At 42.8% G+C, this 24,160-nt stretch overlaps 2 protein-coding genes across 2 annotated transcripts; both read right to left on the bottom strand.

The window, feature by feature from the left end:
• Window positions 1–317: 317 nt before the first annotated feature.
• Window positions 318–13,568, bottom strand: cyb5r4 (cytochrome b5 reductase 4). Its single transcript, XM_065958121.1, has 16 exons — window positions 13,413–13,568; window positions 13,109–13,233; window positions 11,674–11,827; window positions 11,106–11,206; window positions 10,387–10,471; window positions 9,139–9,220; window positions 8,968–9,025; window positions 8,469–8,562; window positions 7,803–7,835; window positions 7,603–7,725; window positions 7,082–7,222; window positions 6,237–6,383; window positions 4,386–4,536; window positions 3,565–3,651; window positions 2,869–3,030; window positions 318–1,495 (listed from the first exon to the last, which is right to left on the bottom strand). The coding sequence occupies exons 2-16, from the start codon at window positions 13,190–13,192 to the stop codon at window positions 1,441–1,443; spliced, it is 1,557 nt and encodes a 518-aa protein (XP_065814193.1). The 5' UTR covers window positions 13,193–13,233; window positions 13,413–13,568; the 3' UTR covers window positions 318–1,440.
• A 4,592-nt stretch (window positions 13,569–18,160) lies between these two features.
• LOC136179762 (putative leucine-rich repeat-containing protein DDB_G0290503) lies at window positions 18,161–22,942 on the bottom strand. The gene has a single exon (XM_065957483.1). The coding sequence runs from the start codon at window positions 22,768–22,770 to the stop codon at window positions 18,655–18,657; it is 4,116 nt and encodes a 1,371-aa protein (XP_065813555.1). The 5' UTR covers window positions 22,771–22,942; the 3' UTR covers window positions 18,161–18,654.
• Window positions 22,943–24,160: the final 1,218 nt, after the last annotated feature.

Below are 24,160 nucleotides of genomic sequence, written 5' to 3'. Positions count from 1 at the left end.
GAAGTGGGATCATGAATCATGAATGGGGGGGGGCTTAGTTTCAGGTTCGACAACCTTCCTATCAAGTTATTCAAATTAGAAACATGAGTGGGGTTTAAAACCTGCTCTCCCTGCACTTTATTGTCCCCTTTGTAAATTGTCTCTCTGACTCCAGTGATGAACACGTTAAGTTTCCTCTTCAGTGATTTCAGTAGTTTCAGTCTACTTAGGCAGCAGGAACTAGTTCTAGATTTCGTGTTTATACTCTGCAAAAGACAACACACTTTTTCAACAAATGTAAACCAAAATTAAACTAATAAAAAAAATAGTAAACTTAGTTGAAAATGTTCACATAGTTTTTTTAATTTAACTGAAACATCCATACATATCAGAAATGTGAAATCTGTTTTTGGGTTGCATATACCTCATCATTTATCTCAGTATCATATAACAGATTTTTTAAAAACACTGCTCGACTATATCTCAACTTCCTGCTCTCCTGACCATAAAGGTTGTTTCAGCCATTTTAATTAACAAGGCCACCTTGTAGAGTGCAGAGTAATTTGGGATCTGAAGGAAAAATAAGAACAAAAAAACATGTATTAAGAAAGAAGATTGCTTCAACATAATGGTTGATGGATCAAAGTGTGTCCACTAAAAGATGTTTTTGTCCCTGACAGGCTCAGGTTTTTATTCTAAGTGTGTGACAACATTACAGAAAGAATCCCTGCAGAGAGCGATCACGCACCATTCTACAATGACCTTAATGTTTCTCTGTGTGGGTTATTGTGTGACTATGAGGTTCAAATAATTACTTATGATCCTCTACAGCATTTGTGCAAAACACAAAAGTACTAACAACCATGACGACAACAGACTCTTGTGTTCTGTGAGTGTAAATTACTTTTTTGGTCAATGTAGTTTGGAAACAGCTGTTTCCAAAAAAAAATTGTTTTAAATCTTAAACTTTCACAAAAAGGGTCTGATTCTTTCTGTAATGCTGTCAGAATGTGAGCCTGTTGGAGACGTGAACTGATGGTGTGCAGGGTTAGGGTGCTGGAGACTGAAGCAAACCTAGTTTCATTTCCCCACAGCCCATGATTAAACACTGGCTCATGTTGTAACTGCTGTAAGCATCATCAGATCCTCAGTGCATAGAAATAAAAAGATCAGCTCATTTCTCACAAACACAGGTCAGTAAATAACTGACCCTCTCACACACACTCAGGCACACACACTCTTTGCAGGGCAAGTTTCTTATCAAGGCAATAATCTTCAGCAAACAGTCTATACATGGTGGATTTCTTTACAGGCAGTAATCTTCAATAACAGTCTTTGCAGGGTGGATTCCTTTAGAGGTAGTACTCTTGGGCACACAGTCTTTGCAGGCTGGATTCTTTTAGCGGCAGTACTCTTCAATAACAGTCTTTGCAGGGTGGATTTCTTTATCCGAAGTTCTCGTCAGCCCTGGAACGCATGCAGCTCTTCTTCACTGAAGCCATGCTGCTTCAACAACCTGAAACATAAACAAACAGAGAAGGATTGTCAACTTTAGACTTGACAAAAGAGGTTTCCTTCTCTCAAAGCAGCAGTGAATTGTGCTGGAGCATTATTCTGTAATTACTCTCTCCTTACAATCATTACTATCACTTCATGGCAAATGTCTCAGTTTATTTCAGGATTTTTATTGTTTCTATGAGTTATATAAGACAACAGAGCACCAGCCAGCCTGTGTTCTTCTTGGATTAATATTATCATTTTTTAAATGTTGGTGTTTGTTGTTTTTTTTTCTTTTTAAATGATCACTGTTGAGTGGGGTTGGTGTAAGGCTCATCTGTAGGGGAGAGATGTGTAGGTGGCTTGGGGGAGCAGTGCCAGAGTTAATTAGCGCAGGTGAGACCTGTTGATGGATTGCTATTGTTCTCTCTCTATGGTAGCAGGCTGGAGTTGGACACACACACACACACACACAAGCCTGAGCAGCAGGCTGGACTCCTTGCTGGAGGAGCATTTTCTGTTGGAGCTTTGAGATAAGAGAGAACCTCTTTTCCCAGGGAGATTTGTCCAAGACAGTTAGCAGCAGAGACACAAAGTCACAGACAAAGTCTCTGTTAGACACAAAGTCACAGACAAAGTCTCTGTTAGACACAAAGTCACAGACAAAGTCTCTGTTAGACACAAAGTCACAGACAAAGTCTCTGTTACACACAAAGTCACAGACAAAGTCTCTGTTAGACACAAAGTCACAGACAGAGTCTCTGTTAGACACAAAGTCACAGACAGAGTCTCTGTTAGACACAAAGTCACAGACAGAGTCTCTGTTAGACACAAAGTCACAGACAAAGTCTCTGTTACACACAAAGTCACAGACAAAGTCTCTGTTAGACACAAAGTCACAGACAGAGTCTCTGTTAGACACAAAGTTACAGACAGAGTCTTTGTTAGGCACAAAGTCACAGACAGAGTCTTTGTTAGGCACAAAGTCACAGACAGAGTCTCTGTTAGACACAAAGTCACAGACAGAGTCTCTGTTAGGCACAAAGTCACAGACAGAGTCTCTGTTAGGCACAAAGTCACAGACAGAGTCTCTGTTAGGCACAAAGTCACAGACAGAGTCTAGCCTTATCCTGAGGCCTTTATGAGATTGAAGATGTAGAATGTGAACAGTCAATAATAGGAGGGAACTTTAACTGTCTTCTAGACCCTCAAATGACCTACGACCTCCGTCCAAAAGGGCGAGTGCAGTAATAGAGTTGTGTGAGGAGCTGGGATGTCTTGACGTATGGAGGATCACACAGGGGTTAGGGTTGCCTCTTTGTCAGGCTCTCATCGAAACATCCTTTCAGATTAATGATGAAGTCGTTATGTAATAAATGTTTCAACACAAACCTGAGTGTGAGCTCTGTGAAGGTGGTGGGGCCGCACACACACACAAACACTTTAGAGCTCTCTGGTCTGATGAGGAAATCCTTCAGCAAGGAATCATCCACCCGACCACGCCGACCGGTCCAGCTGTCCGAGGGCTCGGAGAGGACGTACTCCACCTGAAACCTGACACACACACTTCAGTATAAAAGTCTTTCTTGCCCTCTTTTTAATCTATATTTGAACTGTACTGTACCAAACTGTAGTGGACAAAACTGTAGTGGACCAAAGCGGACCAAACTGTACTGAACCAAACTGGAACAAAAAATAAATAAATAATAAAAATGAAGGGCCATGAATTCTTTCCATACTGCCTAAATTGCTGCCCCTGGTGGACAGAGTTGCCACTACAACTAAATATCCTGCTGGATTGATGATTGCAGACACAGGTGTGGCTGTCTCAGGTCTCCATCCACTACCCCTGTCTTGTGTTACTGAACATAAACCATGGCTTTCGATGGAAAATAAACACTTAAAACTGAAACCTCCGTCATCGTCCCTTTTAATTTGGGATTCTTAGGAGGTCCCAAAGGCTTTTTGTTTGATTTCTGTCCTATGCTGGAACACACTGCTTTCCTAACATGGACTCAATGACACAGTTTTGACAGCCAACGTGTGAAGGCAGTGTGTCACAGTTACACAAGGTTAGCACTTCAGCACCTTTCATTATTGGCAGACAGTTCATTCAGTTCACAGCGCCACAGGATGTCGTCCTCTCCACGGTTAAAAAACAGCAGCTTGGTTTGTCTGAGGACACAAATACAAAGAGGATTCAAAGGCTCGCCTGTTTTTTTTTTAAAATCAGAAACAAACAGTCTTTTCTGCTTTTCTCCAATGTCTTTTGTGGGCAGTAAAGGTTGACCGATCATGCACTACAGTACAGAACTGATTTGTAAAGTGTTGGTGAAATGTGTGTGTAGTGACTTTGCTTCAAGTGTTGCTTCAACTTTTCTCCTCTCTCATAAAGTCTGTATTAATCTGACTGAGGAGAAGAAACTGAACAGATTGTTCAGGTTTATCTAACTGATGTATAATCATTACTTTTATGGATCATTGAGTAAATAGTGAAGAAACATGAGGATGTAAAAAATAGAGGGAGAGAAAAGTCAGATCTGTGTTTATTTCTGTTATCCGTTATAATTGTGTTCTGATGCAACTGTAGTGGCTAGGTTACAAAATGTGTCTTGCATCATTCATTTCCACTTCCCCCGTAGTGACTTTTCAGTCTGTTTCAAATTATTCTGTAAGGTTAATAAAGGCGATTAGACAAAGGAAAGTGTTGAAAGAATCTTGTCATGGCAGCAGCCAACGTTACAGCCTGAAATCGGTTACAGGTTGATGTTGACAAAGTTGATCATGGAATTCTTTCCCCTCCTTGATTTGGATCGGTCAGTGAGAGAGATCAGGTTATCATAAGGAATCTCCCTGTATTCAAATTATTCTCCCTCCTGATCTGATAAAGGTCTGTTAACTGTTCCCACCTGATTGAGTCAAACTCCTGCAGGGCCAATCGGATGAGACGAGCCATGGGCGTGAACCCTGTGCCTGCTGCTAAGAGGTACAGATGTGTGACATCACGGAGGGGGCGGAGACTGAAGGTTCCCTCAGGACCACTGACAGATAAATGGTCGCCTGGAGAGGAAGAACAGATTCATTAAGATTAAATTTAGATGACTGAGAAAAACATCAAATGAAACTCAACCAGGTTGCACAGAAGATACTTTATTTCTATCTTTGAAACCAAAAACAGACATTCATTGTGCTCCTAAAAACAAACAACAACATTTATGTGACCTCAGAATAAGAGAGTTTCGACAGTGCTGTACAGTGTGACATGAGCTAGAACACTGGTTTATGCTACAATGATTTTACCTCATTGTACCTTTATGATGAGAGGCAGAGAGAGCCTTTGTTTAAAGATAGAGAGAGAGATAGAATACAAGTCATGTAACAGAGTGATTTTTATAAATGATGTAAATGAAATCCCCCGATGAGCTCGGTGCCACTTTAGTGATCGCAGCACAGATAAGCATCTTCTTCATTACAGCAGGTCTACCTGCTGAAGGTGTGTACTTTATTCACAGACTGTTTTTAAACTGAGGTTTTGCTGTCTTAAGTCAAAGATGGTTAAAAGAAGTGGGCTGTGGCTCTACAAATCTACCACAGTTATCCTTGACACAAGCTTTCATTTTAAATAGTATAAAAAGTATAACTCCTCCTCTGCTGCAGGTAGTAAAAGAGGAGAAATAAACGTGGCCAACCCAGCTGTGTTTAAACTAGGTACTCAAGGTCATCTAGTTGTGTCTCGTGTAACAAGGCCATATCCACTCTATCATTTTTCATTATGTCCATCCGTCCAAGCAACTTTCCCCAGACGTCCCACTTCCCAGAAAAGTTTTCCAGCTCCTCCTGAGGGTTTCCCAAGGCTTCCCCAGGCATATGTAATCCCTCCAGCAAGCTCTGGGTTTATGCCTGGATCTCCTCCCAGTTGGACTTGGCCAGAAGACCTTCAGAGTGAGGCAAACAGGAGGCATCCTGATGGAGGAGCGCCTCTTCTCTGAGCTCCTCTCCCTGTCTCTAAGGCTTGACCCTTACCCCTGATATGATCAGCCTGTCATGTATGTTTTTTTATTTTGTCAAATAAATCTATCTATCTACCTATCTATCTATCTATCTATCTATCTATCTAAGCCATCTCCAGGTCTACAAAACACATGTGGACTGGATGAGCATACTCCCATGCCCCAGCCACAACAGCCCAAAACCTTCCAGTGTCTTCAGAAACTCAGGGCTTGCGACTAAGGAGCTTTTTGACTACATCAGTGACCTCTGTCAAGGATATAGGAGAGTCTTAGACACCGCCGCCTTTTATTTCCATCTCATTTGTTGCTGTGCTTAAAACAATGTTATCAAGTGATGAAATAATTTGCCTGCTTAACACCAACATTTATTCACAAACTCACTAATATAGCTGTTGTTGCCCTTATACAACTGGCTGTTGCATTTAAAATGAAATGAGGTTAATTAGACTTTAACGTTAAAAAAAAAAATCATGAATCGATCAATCTATCTATTTACTCGCTCGCACACTAGAGCAGGTATGTGCTCATGTGGTGATCTCGAATTTAAAGCTGATCTGGGAGATGGTTCCTATGGGGCAATGATCAGTACAGCTCCAATGGAAACACACACTCCTTCCGCTGATCGCACTCAACGGGGTAAAATTATATGACTCAAGAGTCAAGGCTCCTGCTCACCTGAACGGCTACAATAAGGTGTGGGGTTAGCACTCCTTAAGCGTAAACTCACATTAAACACTGAAGTGGACTCACCGAAGTTCAGGCCGTCGAGATGTGGCGTTAGCGCCCCTTCGGGGTAAACTTTGATCATGAGGTAGAGGTCTGAGTCCTGTGAGGAGCTGTTGGACGATGCTGACAGACTCTGATCCACTGGGGTGTACGGCCTCACTACCTCAGTGTCTGAAAACAGAAATATGAACAAAATAAAACTTCCTTTAATTATAGAAAGTTCTTATGTCCTAAGGTACGAGATTTGAATTAACTAGAAGGTAAACGAGTGCAAACGATCATTGCCACAAACTGTAAGATGACTCATTACATTAACTAGAAATCCTAACCCCCTGACCCGACCCTAAACTTCAGCATCATCATGAATCTACTTTTCCTGTTCTTATTGTGAGTTTTAAACTTCATAATGACGCTCTGTTGTTTTGGCCAGAGGTCGCGTTTACAGAATATTCTCCGTCTTCGATGGAATTTTTGTAACAATGACGGATAAATCTGAAGGCTGTCATTTTGACGGATTAGAATCACCGGGTGTCCAGCGCTCCTTTCTTATTCTCACACAGCGCTGTTAACCACCACCAATGTCTCATTATCATAAAAATATAAGAAATGAAAAAGATGGATCATTATAGATTATGACGGATATTTTACGACCCTGTCCGAAATGACAGACAACAAGGGAAGTCTACGTAACGTCTGGTTTTGGTGTATCATAAAAAAGACCAAGGATTTGCAGATAGCCAACAAATAAAGTTCCTCTCTCCGCTTTGTTTCATACTACACCATCCATACTGAGGGTTAATATATCTCTTCAGTATATTTAAAAACAGTAAAACATGTTTTGTGTGAGCACAGCACTGACTGTTTCCTACCTTCAATGTTTGCTTTGAGGTAGACGTGTTGTCCCACCGGCACATGCAGGACCGTCCCACGAGGAGGTTTGAATCTGAACACATAGGTGTTGTGGTTCACTTCAGTCTTTGACACCAACACATAACTCCGATAGTACAGAGCTGGAAACAGAACTCATTATTGGACAAGTGCAGATTATTCATACCACTTCATCTAAGCAACAAAAAGATGTGAAACAAGTTATGTCATAAATATTTGTCAACAGCATTACTGTCTGGTTTGTGTTTTTAAGCGTCCTGCTGAGTGTTCAATGGGTTAGAGTTAGGCTGCTCTGTCTTAGCATACCACGTGTGTCTATTGTTCTGTCACTCACCTGCCCGGGATTACAGGTGAAAATTAGCCATGATTACTAAACTAGGGCATTACAGACATGTTATGAATGTGCATGGTCCCTGTAACTATAAATGGTATAATAAATAAAAACAAAAACCTCTAAATCACAGCCTACATGTGGAATCATTCCTTTGACCTTGGATCTCACCTCTGTCTTTTTTACGTAGAAATGTGTTATGAAATTGGAGTGGTTGACCAAGACTCGTCCATTTTCTTTTAGTCTGTTTGCGTATGGTGACCTGGATTTTTCCCACCGAGAACGAATTGTGGACTGAAAGAAATGACGGTTTGAGAACAATAAAAAACAATGAAGGATTTTGTAGACTTTCATTGAATATAGTGTCTTACCAGAGACGTCACCGTCTACTTCCTCAGCCAAACCTGAAAAACAAAGATCACACACACACTCATCATGGTCGTCTTATTGTCAAATAAAGCACAGTATGCTGTCACTAGATAAAGACCAATCTTATAATCAACATGTTTAATTCAGCGCTGGTGGCGCCCGTGAGTGAGGAATGACATGCAGGAATCGAGCCACAGTTCGGATTTGAACCCAGGCTGTCCATCTGGAGGACTAAACCTCTGTACATGGTGCGCACACTAACCACTAGGCTACCGGCGGCCACTAAAAACAGACATTTATACATCAGACAGCTTCAAGTGGACACTCGAGGAACTGCATGTCTAGTCACCTTTTCCTAGGTTAATTCTTTTAACTCTTGATGTTCCCGCTGTGTGCAAACAAACTTCCTGTCACATCTGCATTGAATAAAAAATATTGACACATGCCTGGACAGAAACAGTGAAGTTTCTGTGAAGCTGCTTTGTCCATGTTCCTGATTTCACAGGTTTTAATCACTGGATGTGATTAGGAGAGGAGCTGATGTTTAAGCCTTCTAACAAATCGTATCATTTTGAGCAGATTTCTGACTTCTTTAAAGAAAGCCGGCTTTATGTCTACAAGCTACATGTGATTGAAATAAATTAAAGAAAAGTTGTATATCCACTCACGTAAATGTATCATGTAGGACATTTTCCCCAACAGCACTTCTATTCGTAGAACGCCGGCCTCGAGGTCAACAGTGGTGCAGCCTGAGCTGGGGATCTGACAGAAAAACAATAAGAGAAAATGAATGGGTCATCTCAGTCTCTGTGGTCACTCCTGTTCGACTGATAAATAAATAAACTGGTAAAACTAACTGCTTCAAGCCTAAAGTTTTCGGCAGATAAACACACTGATGACTGATGGACAGTCAGGAGAAAGAAGTCAACGTCCAACCCTCACATGTCAGAACAAGACTGGAGATCAGTCTGGATCATTATGAACAAGACTGGAGATCAGTCTGGATCATTATGAACAAGACTGGAGATCAGTCTGGATCATTATGAACAAGACTGGAGATCAGTCTGGATCATTATGAACAAGACTGGAGATCAGTCTGGATCATTATGAACAAGACTCACCTGTAACATAAACGTCACAGGTGACGTGTGATCTATCAGTGATTACCTTTCTTTTAGCATAGACCACCAGATGAACAGTGACTTCAGTTTGGAACCAGTCGTACCTGCAAGAACAACAGACTGCCTTTATAACGTAACAATTATTTGAATTATATTATATTATAGTAAACTTGATTTGTGTGTGGATGTGTGTATGAATTTGTCTTGTGGGTCATACCGAGGCCGAGAGTCTTTGTCCGGAGGGGGAGCCACTGAGGTGGGTGGAGCAAGGCTGCTTGGTGGTGGAGGAGGGCTGATGGCTACCGAACAGAAAAGAATTGAACACTATGACTAAAACTCAAACTCTGTTACTGGTTACTCAGGGGTTAACCCTAACCATAACACTGACAGCAACAGTTTGAGAGATAGAGAGAGTTACGCAGAGATAGAGAGAGTTACATAGAGATAGAGAGAGTTACACAAAGTTAGAGAGAGTTACACAGACATAGAGAGAGTTACACAGAGAGAGTTACACAGAGATAGAGAGAGTTACATAGAGTTAGAGAGAGTTACACAGAGTTAGAGAGAGTTACACAGAGATAGAGAGTTACACAGAGATAGAGAGAGTTACACAGAGTTAGAGAGAGTTACACAGAGATAGAGAGCATTACACAGAGTTAGAGAGAGTTACACAGAGATAGAGAGCATTACACAGAGATGGAGAGAGTTACACAAAGTTAGAGAGAGTTACACAGAGATAGAGAGAGTTACACAAAGTTAGAGAGAGTTACACAGAGAGAGTTACACAGAGATAGAGAGAGTTACATAGAGTTAGAGAGAGTTACACAGAGAGAGTTACACAGAGATAGAGAGAGTTACACAGAGATAGAGAGTTACATAGAGATAGAGAGAGTTATACAGAGTTAGAGAGAGTTACATAGAGTTAGAGAGAGTTATACAGAGTTAGAGAGAGTTAAACAGAGATGGAGAGAGTTGCATAGGGTTAGAGAGAGTTACATAGAGTTAGAGAGAGTTACATAGAGATAGAGAGAGTTACACAGATATATAGAGAGAGTAAACTTCTTTCAACACAAAACAGAGGTCTTGTAATAAGAGTCATTGAATGAGGTTCATTAAACGGAGCTAGATTGTAAACTCTCTCCAGGAATTCTGGCGATTCTTGTCATACCTGTTGCTTCACTTCAGCACCAGGCGTTGTGTTTGTCTCTGTCATTTATTATCATTATTAAATTTATAACCTAAGTATAAGTCACAATCTAAATAATCCTTTGGACCATATATTATTGCTGGCAGCCCAGTTTCTGACCCCTGATTCACAAACAAATGTGCTCAGTGAATACATTTAAAAAAAAAGGGGGGGGGGGGGGGGGGAATAACAATAACCTTGGATCAGCAAGGCAAAAATTCCTTCTTCGAGACCCTGGCCCTAGAAACCAGGGAAGTGTGTGTGTGTGTATATGTTTACCTTGAACGGCTGTGGGGACCTTAATCGCCATCCTGCCCACCAGGCACTCTTTTAACATGGACTCATAGTTCACCCAGCGATGGACCTGAGACACAAACAATCAACCCTTAAGTTTCTGTTTCTTATCTCGTCAAGTCTCAATCAATAAATCTTCATTTGTATAGCGCCAATACATCACACATGTTTTCTCCAGACACTTTACAAAGAGCAGGAAAAACACCTTTCTCTTTGTTGTATTACAAATAATTGTATTATAATTATTATTTCTATTAATTAAAACAAACCACCATGAGCACTAAGCAACATTAAGCAAACGTACAGAGGAGAGCTAAAAACTGTTGTCTTGAATGTGAGTCTGGTTCTGATCCAGGTTTCTGTCTGTTCATCATGAGTCTGGTTCTGATCCAGATTTCTGTCTGTTCATCATGAGTCTGGTTCTGATCCAGGTTTCTGTCTGTTCAACATGAGTCTGGTTCTGATCCAGGGTTCCTGTCTTCATTAACTCTAACCCTGGCCATTCATCAAAATCACAAAGTACACACTGAAAGATTCCCACTGAAATAAACCTCCTGATCCGGACATATTAAACTCTTCCTGTCCCTTAAAGAGCGTGTTATTGTCACTGCCCAGAAATCAGCTTTTGCTGTTGCTGTTGTTGTTGTTGTTGTTGTTGTTGTTGTTGTTGTTGTTGTTGTTAGAACTACAGAACTGTTTCGTACCTGGTCAAAAAGTTCAGTTCCATCTCTCCCTGCTGCCTTCATCAGCTCCTCTTCTCCTCCAGGGTGGTAGTCCATGTAGGGGGTCACATTGTATACCATCCCTAAACACAGAGAAAAATACACTTTTATCAAACCAGCGCCTCCTGCTGTATGAAAAAGATTTACTTTTTTTTAGGATTAGGGTTATTTTTACTTTTTCTTAATAATGACGTCATTGAATTGCATTTTAGAATTTATATTAGTTACAAACTTCATGTAACTTAATAACTCACTCTATTTCCAACCTCTCTTTTTTTAATGTGAGCAAATGCAACGCTATGAAGGAGTAGCGGCTCCACTCCAAGCTCCCGTCGGATCGATCATTATTTGTAGAGCAGGCGGAGCCCAGACACCCTCCAGAAGAAAACTCATTCCAGCCTCCTGAATCTGCAGTCTTATTCTTTCGGTTGGAGCGAAGATCAACCGGTAAATCGAGAGCTTTGACAGTCCGGCACAGCGCTCGCAATACTGCTGTCGTTGAACCAATTCGCCTGTCAACTCCCCCTCCCCACCTGTCAGGTAGGCTCACCTCGTATGCAGGTCCAGCAGTCATCTCTCGTGCTGTGTTTCTGCAGCTCGTCCTGTGTGACTTCAATCAGACGTCCTCTGAGCCCCGTCAGGTCCTTTCCACTCTTGGTGAAGCGGATCCAGTCCATTAGACTGTGTCCCGGCTTCAAGGCCACCTGATGTTGTTCAAAGGGTTAAACTTGGATTATAACATTCTGATGGAGAACAGCTGTTTGTTTAAATCCACTATGTGACGTGTGATTTGACCAAACTTAAAGGGACCCGGTAGAAACATGAATGGCATTTTTATCACGATATGAAGGCGTTTTCATTAAGATACGATGGCTAGGACTAGGACCAGGGTCATGTCTCACCTTGTTCCTCCTGGACTAGGACTAAAACCAGGGTCATGTCTCACCTTGTTCCTCCTGGACTAGGACTAGGACCAGGGTCATGTCTAATTTGTTCTTCCTGGACTAGGACTAGGACCAGGGTCATGTCTAACTTGTTCTTCCTGGAATAGGACTAGGACCAGGGTCATGTCTAACTTGTTCCTCCTGGACTAGGACTAGGACCGGGGTCATGTCTAACTTGTTCTTCCTGGACTAGGACTAAAACCGGGGTCATGTCTAACTTGTTCCTCCTGGACTAGGACTAGGACCGGGGTCATGTCTAACTTGTTCCTCCCGGACTAGGACTAGGACCGGGGTCATGTCTAACTTGTTCCTCCCGGACTAGGACTAAAACCAGGGTCATGTCTAACTTGTTCCTCCCGGACTAGGACTAGGACCGGGGTCATGTCTAACTTGTTCCTCCCGGACTAGGACTAGGACCAGGGTCATGTCTAACTTGTTCCTCCCGGACTAGGACTAGGACCAGGGTCATGTCTAACTTGTTCCTCCTGGACTAGGACTAAAACCAGGGTCATGTCTAACTTGTTCCTCCCGGACTAGGACTAGGACCGGGGTCATGTCTAACTTGTTCCTCCCGGACTAGGACTAGGACCGGGGTCATGTCTAACTTGTTCCTCCCGGACTAGGACTAGGACCAGGGTCATGTCTAACTTGTTCTTCCTGGACTAGGACTAGGACCAGGGTCATGTCTCACCTTGTTCCTCCCGGACTAGGACTAGGACCAGGGTCATGTCTAACTTGTTCTTCCTGGACTAGGACTAGGACCAGGGTCATGTCTCACCTTGTTCTTCCCGGACTAGGACTAGGACCAGGGTCATGTCTAACTTGTTCTTCCTGGACTAGGACTAGGACCAGGGTCATGTCTCACCTTGTTCCTCCTGGACTAGGACTAGGACCAGGGTCATGTCTCACCTTGTTCCTCCCGGACTAGGACTAGGACCAGGGTCATGTCTCACCTTGTTCCTCCCGGACTAGGACTAGGACCAGGGTCATGTCTCACCTTGTTCCTCCCGGACTAGGACTAGGACCAGGGTCATGTCTCACCTTGTTCCTCCCGGACTGTCCGGACGGGGAGACCCGCTGCTGGGATCCCGGAGCAGGGAACGCCTGGGTCGGGATGTTCAACATGCTGTAAACAGTTCGGAGGCAGTCCACGTTTCTGAGAACACCTTTGAACCAACGAGAGGTGAGTTAAAGAACAGGTGAACGGCAGGTGTTGAGTCCCTCTGGGTGATCACAACGAGCTGCTTCCTGGTTCAGACACATCTCCGTTATTGAGCTAAAAGCTAAAGGCTAGGCTCGGCAGGACATGCGTGATAACTGCCTGACTAATGCATTACAAACTTACCCAACACGTTTTATATCCTCACATTGATGTATTCTGTGTTAGTACAACGAATAAAGAGCACATTCATCAGAGCTAACGAGGAAATGCCAGCGACCTGCTGCCTCTACGGCTCCGTTACGTCTACAGGTAGTGTCGCCGTCTCTGACGTCAACGTCAACAAACTGTGTCATCATTGTGCGACGGTCACTCGTTTCCATAGCTACGATCCGCCGACCTTAACACCGACTTTGAGAACCGCTTGTAGGATAAGGTCCAAAACTCGTTGTAAATAAATTGTACCTTTATCTTTATTTTAATGTTATTCCTATATTTATATTCTATTTGTATGGAGTTAGATCAGTCTCAACATTCATGAAGGATTCACAAATGTATTTCTGATTCACACACAAATATTTATAGTTTTATATGTAGGCTAATAGAAATCCACAAATATATGATATACATATATATTTAAAAAACACATTTTTTAGATTACAAACTGTTTTGTCATTTGTGAACCTCACTGCATTTGTGTGTGGGATTTTTGAGACTCCCCTGCCGTGGTTAGATTCACAAATGCATTTTTTTCAGCAGCACGACTGATCATCAACCTTCCTAAAAGAGCACATGTCACTCCGCTGTTCATCTCCTTACGCTGGCTCCCAGTTACTGCTCGCATCAAATTTAAAACTCTGCTGCTCGCTTACAAAACAGCGACAAAAACGTCTCCTCCTTACTTTAAGTCTCTGATCCAGGTCTACACTCCCTCCCGCCCCACTACGCTCTGCCAATGAAAGGCGTCTGATCCAACCTTCACAACAGGGTCCTAAGACGCAGACTAGACTCTTCTCCTCTGTCGCCCCCTGGTGGTGGAATGAATTTCCAAACTCCATTCGATCTGAAGAGTCCCTCTGCACCTTTAAGAAAAAGCTAAAGACCCAGCTCTTTCATGAATACCTACTAACTTAATGATGATGGTCTCCATATTATTGATGATGATGATGGTTGTGATGATGGTTTTTGTTTGATAACGACGACTTTTAAGATGGTTTCTATACTGATTAGAGCTCTCAAGAACTGTCATCAGTGTAGTGCTTTGCCTCTGGTCACTTCCTGTCAGCACCTCTGGTCACTTCCTGTCAGCACCTGTGTGTCCAATCGGACTCAAAGCTGATCGTTTGCTCTTACTGACATTGTTCCCTCTTTTCTAGATCCTTGCTTGTGTTGTACTTACTCTCTGATGTACGTCACTTTGGATAAAAGCGTCTGCTAAGTGAATTGTAGAATTGTAGGGAAATGTCTGTAGCCAATCAGATGTCTCCTTCCTATTCAGCCAATCACAGTAGGGTAGATTCAAGGGTATGATTTAATGTGATCACTTTAGCGTTACATCTGCGCAGACAGCGATTAGCCTAGCTGTCTGATGAAGTCATCTTTATTCTGACCAGCACAAATAGTCTCTGTGATTGTCGTACTATATATGGAAAGTTGTTTATCGTGTTGGGTATATTGACTGCGTGTCTTTATTTATCGACACACAGTGAACGGTTTCCTCTGAGATTAGTCACTCAGCTTGTTTATTCTCATTCACATAATGTTCTTAATTTTGATTATTTGTATTTGAGATGGAGATTTTTATCTGAATCTATTTTAGTATTGCTTTTAGTAATACATTGAAACTATTATTGTAGATACTATTACTTTAATCTATTTTTTTTTTTTTTTACTACATTACTATTTGTGTGTATGCATGTACGTACGTACGTATGTATCTTTCTTTCTTTATTATAATGTCGGACCGTAATCGTCTATGTAGATGTCCTTTAGAATTTGTATTTTCTGTTGCCCACATTGAGCAAAAAGCTCAAAAACATGAGTTTATGTTTCTGATTATTTATTGTATTTCTGCTATCTCGTTTCCATGATTAAAAACACATAAGTAACAGTTTGACAAACTCTGTCTTTGCTGTTTGAGGAAACAATAAAAATCTAAATGGTAAAAAAAAACAACACATTCAACGTCATTCTGATGACAGAGTAGCGGTCACTGTCACAAGTTAACATGGCCAGATGTCCATCCACGGTACTTTGGGGCTTTCTCACATCGTTCAGACTGTTTGTGTCCAGTCACGTTAGGCCTACTAATGTTAACTTTTCCTGCTTCAGCATCTGGAGCGTGGTCAGAGCGGACAGGGGAGACTTATTGATCTGCTCCAGGGCCAGACCCCGCCACTTTTACTGAACCGCAGCTAATAGTAAGCAGACACGGAGAGTCCGGCTTGTTTCTTGAGAGTCGGGCCGTTTATTACACAAACAGAGCTCAAACTGCACATACACTTCAGATACTGACTCGTTTCTCTGTTGTGACACTGCCCCGGTCCCCGGCATCAACTACATGACTTGAGCACACACAACGATCGAACACACACTCTCACTCTCCCTCTCCTCACTCGCTTCACCACCCACACACGCGCTCTGAGCTATAAACAGACAAACGCTACTCGGTAAGAGTTTGCGGAGTCACAAAGTTGAAACCATAGACTGTAAACCGACGAATGTCAGACGGAAAATATAGTTGACTTTGCAGATGCCTGGTCTGGTTGTAAACGTGAAAACGATAGTAAACGATGGGTCCTTCAAAAGCCGAGACCCCAACACATCGGCCGGAATATCACCAGTTTATTCAACACCAGTTAATCAACGACACGCAGTCAATATACCCAACACGATAAACAACTTTCTATTTATAGTACGACAATCACAGAGACTATTTGTGCTGGTCAGAATAAAGATGACTTCATCAGACAGCTAGGCTAATCGCTGTCTGCGCAGATGTAACGCTAAAGTGATCACATTAAATCATACCCTTGAATCTACCCTACTGTGATTGGCTGAATAGGAAGGAGACATCTGATTGGCTACAGACATTTCCTGCTGAAAAAAATGCATTTGTGAATCCCACACACAAATGCAGTGAGGTTCATAAATGACAAACAGTTTGTAAATGCAGACTGAACAGTTTATATATAAATGTAACAAGATACAAATGTGCTTTTTAAATATATATTATATATTTGTGGATGTCTATTACACATATATATATATATATATATATATATATATATAAAACTATAAATATTTGTGTTTGAATCAGAAATATGTTTGTGAACCTTTGTTTTTATTTGTTGATTTTGTGAATATGAGACTGAACTCCATATATTTAGTACTCATTTGCATGCTCTTCATGTCTTGTTGTTGCGGCAACACTTGAATTTCCCCACTGGGGATCGATAAAGGATTAACATATCTTATAATGGACACAACAAATGGCCTAACACACCTGTAGATAAACTCACCTGTAAATAAACTGTTGAAAAAAGATGCTTTAGATCCACTCTGACTGAAATCGTCCTCCTCCTCTTCCTCCTCCTCCTCTCTCTGGCTTTCAAATGACATGGTGAAAAGGTGTGATTTCACTCTGCATGTTGTTTGTTTACAGGTAACCAGGAGGTTTACCCATGAGCCAAATCCATCTGTGAGAGTCACACGGCTAGCTACCTGTGAGAGTCACACGGCTAGCTACCTTTGAGAGTCACACGGCTAGCTACCTTTGAGAGCCACACGGCTAGCTACCTTTGAGAGTCACACGGCTAGCTACCTTTGAGAGCCACACGGCTAGCTACCTTTGAGAGCCACACGGCTAGCTACCTTTGAGAGCCACACGGCTAGATACCTGTGAGAGTCACACGGCTAGCTACCTTTGAGAGCCACACGGCTAGATACCTGTGAGAGCTACGCCTGTGACATCCATCAGAAAACTGGAGGTGTGATTTTCATGGATTAACTCTGCTAAGAGGATTTGAGAGCTTTAAAGCTCCATATGCTCCTCATACAGACAGAGCCAATCACCCTGACCTGTTTGTTTGTTTGTTTGTTCTTGTTTCCTGCATTCATAGATATGCATGTCGTTACAAATAAACAGTAAAATCATAAAAACATTAAAGATGATGAAAGACAAGAAAAGGAATTACAAATTTAAGGCTCAGAGCATTTGTTCTCATCCTCCTTTCTCTCTCCTCCTTTTCCTCCTCTCTCTCCTCCTCTCTCTCTTTCCTCCTCTCTTCTCCTCCTCTCTCTCTTCCCCTCTCTCTCCTCCTCTCTCTCTCTTCCCCTCTCTCTCCTCCTCTCTTTCCTCCTCTCTCTCCTCCCCTCTCTCTCTTCCCCTCTCTCTCCTCCCCTCTCTCTCTTCTCCTCCTCTTCCTCCTCTCTCTCTCCTCCTCTCTCTCTTTCCTCCTCTCTTCTCCTCCTCTCTCTCTTCCCCTCTCTCTCCTCCTCTCTCTCTTCTCCTCCTCTCTCTCTCTTCCCCTCTCTCTCCTCCTCTCTTTCCTCCTCTCTCTCCTCCCCTCTCTCTCTTCCCCTCTCTCTCCTCCTTTTCCTCCTCTCTCTCCTCCTCTCTCTCTTCCCCTCTCTCTCCTCCTCTCTCTCTCTTCTCCTCCTCTCTCTCTCTTCCCCTCTCTCTCCTCCTCTCTTTCCTCCTCTCTCTCCTCCCCTCTCTCTCTTCCCCTCTCTCTCCTCCCCTCTCTCTCTTCTCCTCCTCTTCCTCCTCTCTCTCCTCCCCTCTCTCTCTTCTCCTCCTCTTCCTCCTCTCTCTCCTCCCCTCTCTCTCTTCCCCTCTCTCTCCTCCTCCTCTCTCTCTTTCCTCCTCTCTTCTCCTCCTCTCTCTCTCTTCTCTCTCTCCTCCTCTCTCTCCTCCTCTCTCTCTCTTCTCCTCTCTCTCCTCCTCTCTCTTTTTATCCTGTTAGCAGAGTTTTACATATTATTCTTACATTTTGTGAAAATCACTCTGACATGTTTTAATTTTTCATTATAAACTGTTCAATGGGAGACGACACATTTCTCAATTGCTATGATTAATATTTATTTTGTTTTCAGATATGATTTGATTTATTAATTTATTGAAAGCAGCCAATTCATTTATAGTGCATATTTTTGGACTGTGGGAGGAAACCGGAGCACCCGGAGGAAACCCACATGGACACGGGGAGAACATGCTAAACTCCTCCCAGAGGGAGTGACAGTGCTACCCACTGCACCACCGTGCCCAGCAAACAAAAAAACAAACAAACAAAGAATAAGACAGAAAGAGTGATGAGGCTCATCCGCTGGAGTACAGCACTCTTTGAGTGTCTTGTTGGAGGAGTTGTGCTTGGTTGGATGAAGAGGATATTTGGGGACAGGTTACCTTGGAGCGAGGTGGGCGGGGTTATGATTGGGAGTAATCGCTGGCGATGCAGAGCGTGTTGTATTGGAGCTTGAGATCCTTGTAAGCGTAACGCAGCTTACGATAGCTGCCTTTAAGGTTAGAGTTCTCCTTCCCCAGTTCAGCGTGTTGATCATGCAGCTTGCGGAAAGCCGTCCTGCTTTGGTCCAGTTCCACTTGCTGCCTGCTGAGCCTGAGGTCAACGTCTTCATCTCGTCTCTTCATCTCGTCGTCCATTTGCATCTGTTGTTTGGTTTGCATGAAGCCGGTGTCCTGAGTTCTCTGAAGATCCTCCAACAGTTTCTGCCTTTCCTTCAAACACACATTGTTCTTGATCCAAGCTTCCTGCAGCTCGATTCCTTGCTTGAAGCACTTGGTCCTTTCTGTCTCGAGCTGAGCGGCAGCTTCATCAGCTGCCTTTTGCAGCTCACACATCTTCTCCCTCGTCTCTCTGAGTGCACCTTCCAGAGATGTCTGCCTTGTCCTGCTCTCAAGCTGTGCTGCCTTCAAGTCTTCTACCATGATCTGGAGGTTCATGGTGGTGAAATTATTTTCTGAGATCATATCAGTCTTTGAGGAAAGCATCTGTTCCTGGTGCTCATAAAGAAGCTGGTATTTTGCCTTGGTTTGCTGGTGTTCTCTAAACGTGGTCTCCAGTTGAGCCCTGATGTCTGCGTTCTCCTTCCTCAACGTCTTCACTTCGTCCATCAGACACTTTGAGGACTCGGGGGCATTGGGTGCTGCCTGCTGTTGTGAAAATATTCGCTTGGAGCACATTTTTTCATCGTCGAGAGCAGACTTGAATAATTTTTCAGCAGCCAGACTATTTTCTAAAGCCTGGGACTTCTCAAAGAGCTTCTTCTTTACACATTTAAGGGTTTTACACGTTTTAATGAGCAGAGCTTTTTGCTCCTTATTCTCCTCATCTCTGCTGCTACCTTCTTTCTGCAGCTGTTCTTCAGCGAGCTTGGCAGCCTTGAGTTCACCTTTCAGCCTTGTGATCTCAGAAGCCTGTTTTTGATTTTCAGGAGTCAGACTCTCCAGCTCTTCCACAGCGATGTGGAGGTCCCTCTGAAGAGAACTGTTTTTTGCTTGTTCTTCTTTAAGGTCTGAGGCCAACTGTTTGACCGTGATTTGCAGCGCAGAAACCGTTTTGTCTCGGTCCTCAACTTCAGTTAGTAGAGTCTGAATATTGAAGTGCAGGGATCCTATTTCCTTGTCTTTCTGCAGACTGTCCTCCTGTTGCTGCTCAGCACAATTCAACTGATCAAGCTCTTCTGACCGTTCTTGCTGAATGTGGCACGCCTCCAGATTGTTCTCGAGTTTTTTGATGATGGTGTTTTTCCCTTCGAGCTCTGCTGTCATGTCATAGATTGTTCCTTTCAGCTTTTCTTTGCTCAGCTGGAGCTCTTTCTGTGACTTCATGAGATCAGCTACTTGAGCCCTGAGATATTCCTCCTCAGGTCTGCTGCCACCTGTTTCTTCTTCCTGGAGCTCTTTCAGAGCGAGCAGGGCAGATTGGAGTTCACTCTGCAGTCTTTCATTCTCAGAAACCAGCTTTTGGTTTTCCTGAGTCAGATGGGAGAGTCTTTCTGCTTCCTTGTGCTGCTGGGAGAAAGAAGCTTCCAGATCTGTGGTCAACAGGTTGACTTTGTTCTGCAGACAGGAAACCATTTCATCTCGGTTTTCCATTGCATTTTGAAGATTCTCAATAATTAAGCAGAGAGACATGATTTTGTTGTCTTTCTCTAGACTTTCCTCCTGCTGCACAGCAATGTGGTCTTTCAGTGCCTCCTCATCTCTGCTGCTACCTTGCAGCTGTTCTCCAGCGAGCTTGGCAGCCTTGAGTTCACCTTTCAGCCTTGTGATCTCAGAAGCCTGTTTTTGATTTTCAGGAGTCAGACTCTCCAGCTCTTCCACAGCGATGTGGAGGTCCCTCTGAAGAGAACTGTTTTTTGCTTGTTCTTCTTTAAGGTCTGAGGCCAACTGTTTGACCGTGATTTGCAGCGCAGAAACCGTTTTGTCTCGGTCCTCAACTGCAGTTAGTAGATTCTGAATATTGAAGTGCAGGGATCCTATTTCCTTGTCTTTCTGCAGACTGTCCTCCTGTTGCTGCTCAGCACAATTCAACTGATCAAGCTCTTCTGACCGTTCTTGCTGAATGTGGCACGCCTCCAGATTGTTCTCGAGTTTTTTGATGATGGTGTTTTTCCCTTCGAGCTCTGCTGTCATGTCATAGATTGTTCCTTTCAGCTTTTCTTTGCTCAGCTGGAGCTCTTTCTGTGACTTCATGAGATCAGCTACTTTAGCCCTGAGATATTCCTCCTCAGGTCTGCTGCCACCTGTTTCTTCTTCCTGGAGCTCTTTCAGAGCGAGCAGGGCAGATTGGAGTTCACTCTGCAGTCTTTCATTCTCAGAAACCAGCTTTTGGTTTTCTTGAGTCAGATGGGAGAGTCTTTCTGCTTCCTTGTGCTGCTGGGAGAAAGAAGCTTCCAGATCTGTGGTCAACAGGTTGACTTTGTTCTGCAGACAGGAAACCATTTCATCTCGGTTTTCCATTACATTTTGAAGATTCTCAATAATTAAGCCGATAGACATGATTTTGTTGTCTTTCTCTCGACTTTCCTTCTGCTGCACAGCAATGTGTTCTTTCAGTGCCATGACTACAGCACAATTTACCGCCACATCCTCTGCTGCTTCTTGCTGCTGTCTGTTTACTGCTGCAAGAGTTTCATTCTCAGAAACCAGCTTTTGGTTTTCCTGAGTCAGATGGGAGAGTCTTTCTGCTTCCTTGTGCTGCTGGGAGAAAGAAGCTTCCAGATCTGTGGTCAACAGGTTGACTTTGTTCTGCAGACAGGAAACCATTTCATCTCGGTTTTCCATTACATTTTGAAGATTCTCAATAATTAAGCCGATAGACATGATTTTGTTGTCTTTCTCTAGACTTTCCTCCTGCTGCACAGCAATGTGTTCTTTCAGTGCCATGACTACAGCACAATTTACCGCCACATCCTCTGCTGCTTCTTGCTGCTGTCTGTTTACTGCTGCAAGAGTTTCATTCTCAGAAACCAGCTTTTGGTTTTCCTGAGTCAGATGGGAGAGTCTTTCTGCTTCCTTGTGCTGCTGGGAGAAAGAAGCTTCCAGATCTGTGGTCAACAGGTTGACTTTGTTCTGCAGACAGGAAACCATTTCATCTCGGTTTTCCATTACATTTTGAAGATTCTCAATAATTAAGCCGATAGACATGATTTTGTTGTCTTTCTCTCGACTTTCCTTCTGCTGCACAGCAATGTGTTCTTTCAGTGCCATGACTACAGCACAATTTACCGCCACATCCTCTGCTGCTTCTTGCTGCTGTCCGTTTACTGCTGCAAGAGTTTCATTCTCAGAAACCAGCTTTTGGTTTTCCTGAGTCAGATGGGAGAGTCTTTCTGCTTCCTTGTGCTGCTGGGAGAAAGAAGCTTCCAGATCTGTGGTCAACAGGTTGACTTTGTTCTGCAGACAGGAAACCATTTCATCTCGGTTTTCCATTACATTTTGAAGATTCTCAATAATTAAGCAGAGAGACATGATTTTGTTGTCTTTCTCTAGACTTTCCTCCTGCTGCACAGCAATGTGGTCTTTCAGTGCCATGACTACAGCACAATTTACCCCCACATCCTCTGCTGCTTCTTGCTGCTGTCCGTTTACTGCTGCAAGAGAGTTCATGAGGGATTCAGTCGTGTTTTCCTCCTCTTCAATAAACTCCTCGACCAGGTCACAAGAATTCTCTACATCTACGCTCTCTTCCTCCTCTTCATTTACAAACTCCTCGACCAGGTCACAAGACCACTCTTCATTTGCAGCCTCGTCACCTGAATCCCAACAACTTAACTCCTCACCTGAGTTCTTGTCCTCCTCTTCATTTGCAGACTCGTCATCTGAATTCCAACCACTTAACTTCTCATCTGAGCTCTCCTGAGGCTCCTGATTCTCCTCATCTGAATCCTGTGGTCTCTGTTCCTCCACAAGGAAGATCTCCTCGATCCCCTCTTCATCAGACCTGCTCTCAGGGTTAGGGTTCTTCACTGAGCCCATGGCCGGAGTGAAGAAAAATCTTCCTGATCTGTGGTTGTTCATTGTCTTATTCTAAAGAAATGACCTACTGTGAATCAGTGTAGCTGCGATTTAACAGCTTTTTGATATACCTTCACTAACAGAAACACTTGTCCTCGTTCAGTAGCAGAGTTTCAAACAGGTGAATGAGACACCAGAATCAGCCTGTGATGACATCATCAAAGGACATGTTCAAATTCTATAACAGTCAACATTCCGTCTTAAAGGGCCAGTTCACCAAATTCAAACACAAAGCATTCTTTGACCTCAGCATAATTGCTTTTAAGCATTATTAAGTCATTATAAATTATTGTGATATTATTCTTAATATTCTGTTTTATAAAATCATTTTTTAAAGGTTTATTTTGGGGCTTTTTATGCGGTTATTACAAAGTCAGGACAGTGGATGGAGACAGAAATAAGGGAGAGATAGAGGGAGAGGTGATTGACATGCGGGAAAGGAGACAAGGGTTGGTTTCCTATTCGTGCCACCAAATTTGAGGACTATAGTCTCCGTACATAAAATGCGTAAAGTAACCAGTAGGCCACTGCCACCCCTTTTTAGGCATAATTTCCAAATTTCTAGCACAAAAATCTTTTTGATGAATGATCTGTCATGTCCTGGTTGCATATTCACATTTAGTCAAGGAACTTCTGCCTCTAATTAATTAAACAAACTTATTTATCTTTAATTTCAGTTGTTAGTTGGAAGTCTATCCTATTTGGGAGTAGTATAGCCACAACCCTCTTACAGCCTGATTTGTGGGAGAAATAAAATGTGTTCACAAACTTTGCTTTGAGTGTGATTCATTTCCAGTGCCAGGTTACTCCTCTATTTCTCGACACGCTGCTCCGCATCCTCAACTCCTGTTGTTGTGGTTTTCAGGTCCTCCCTAATATCTCCCGGGGCCTGGTTAATCTCACGTCTGTACTCTGTCAAATCATTTTTAACATTCTCTGTTAGTGTGCGATAAAAAGCTGTCATTCTTTACATCGGCACGTATTACCTTAATGTCAATATATTAGCCAGTAAGTTAGCTCCGGTATGCTCGAGTCCACCTATGCTAGGCGAGTTAGCATTTATTTCTTTCGTCATTCTTCATGGCCATCTACTTGTTTTTCTCTGATCTTGTATTTGGTTTACATTAACAATTTTTGTGTTTCTTCCCTTCCACATACCATGAGGTGTTTTTACTTGTTAAAAAACTTGAATCTGGGGAAAATTCCTGGTTAGTGGGAGAGCAGTCTGTCAGCCTGCCATCCTCTGCAGCGTGCCAACCCAAAGCCCTCTGGAAGTTCTGCATTGTAAATATTTTATATTAAACAAGAAGGGAAAATTAAAAGGTCCAAACTTTTAACTTTTAAGCCTCCAGTTCTCTGTCAATGTTTCTCTTAGTGTCAGAGTTAGAGGCCT

Source organism: Labrus bergylta, chromosome 8, assembly GCF_963930695.1.
Source record: "Labrus bergylta chromosome 8, fLabBer1.1, whole genome shotgun sequence".
NCBI lineage: Eukaryota > Metazoa > Chordata > Actinopteri > Labriformes > Labridae > Labrus > Labrus bergylta.
The sequence above is the reverse complement of the archived record's forward strand: the minus strand, read 5'-3'. Positions and strand labels throughout refer to the sequence as shown.

Excerpts from the sequence above, each read along its gene's own strand:
- cyb5r4 (XM_065958121.1), bottom strand. The coding sequence starts at position 13,192 with ATGTTGAACATCCCGACCCAGGCGTTCCCTGCTCCGGGATCCCAGCAG. Across the intron at positions 11,828-13,108 it reads GACAGTCCGGGAGGAACAAG|GTGGCCTTGAAGCCGGGACA; the intron begins GTGAGACATGAC and ends GAACAACATCAG. Across the intron at positions 3,031-3,564 it reads CTGTCTGCCAATAATGAAAG|GTTTCAGGTGGAGTACGTCC; the intron begins GTGCTGAAGTGC and ends TGTGTGTGTCAG.
- LOC136179762 (XM_065957483.1), bottom strand. The coding sequence starts at position 22,770 with ATGAACAACCACAGATCAGGAAGATTTTTCTTCACTCCGGCCATGGGC.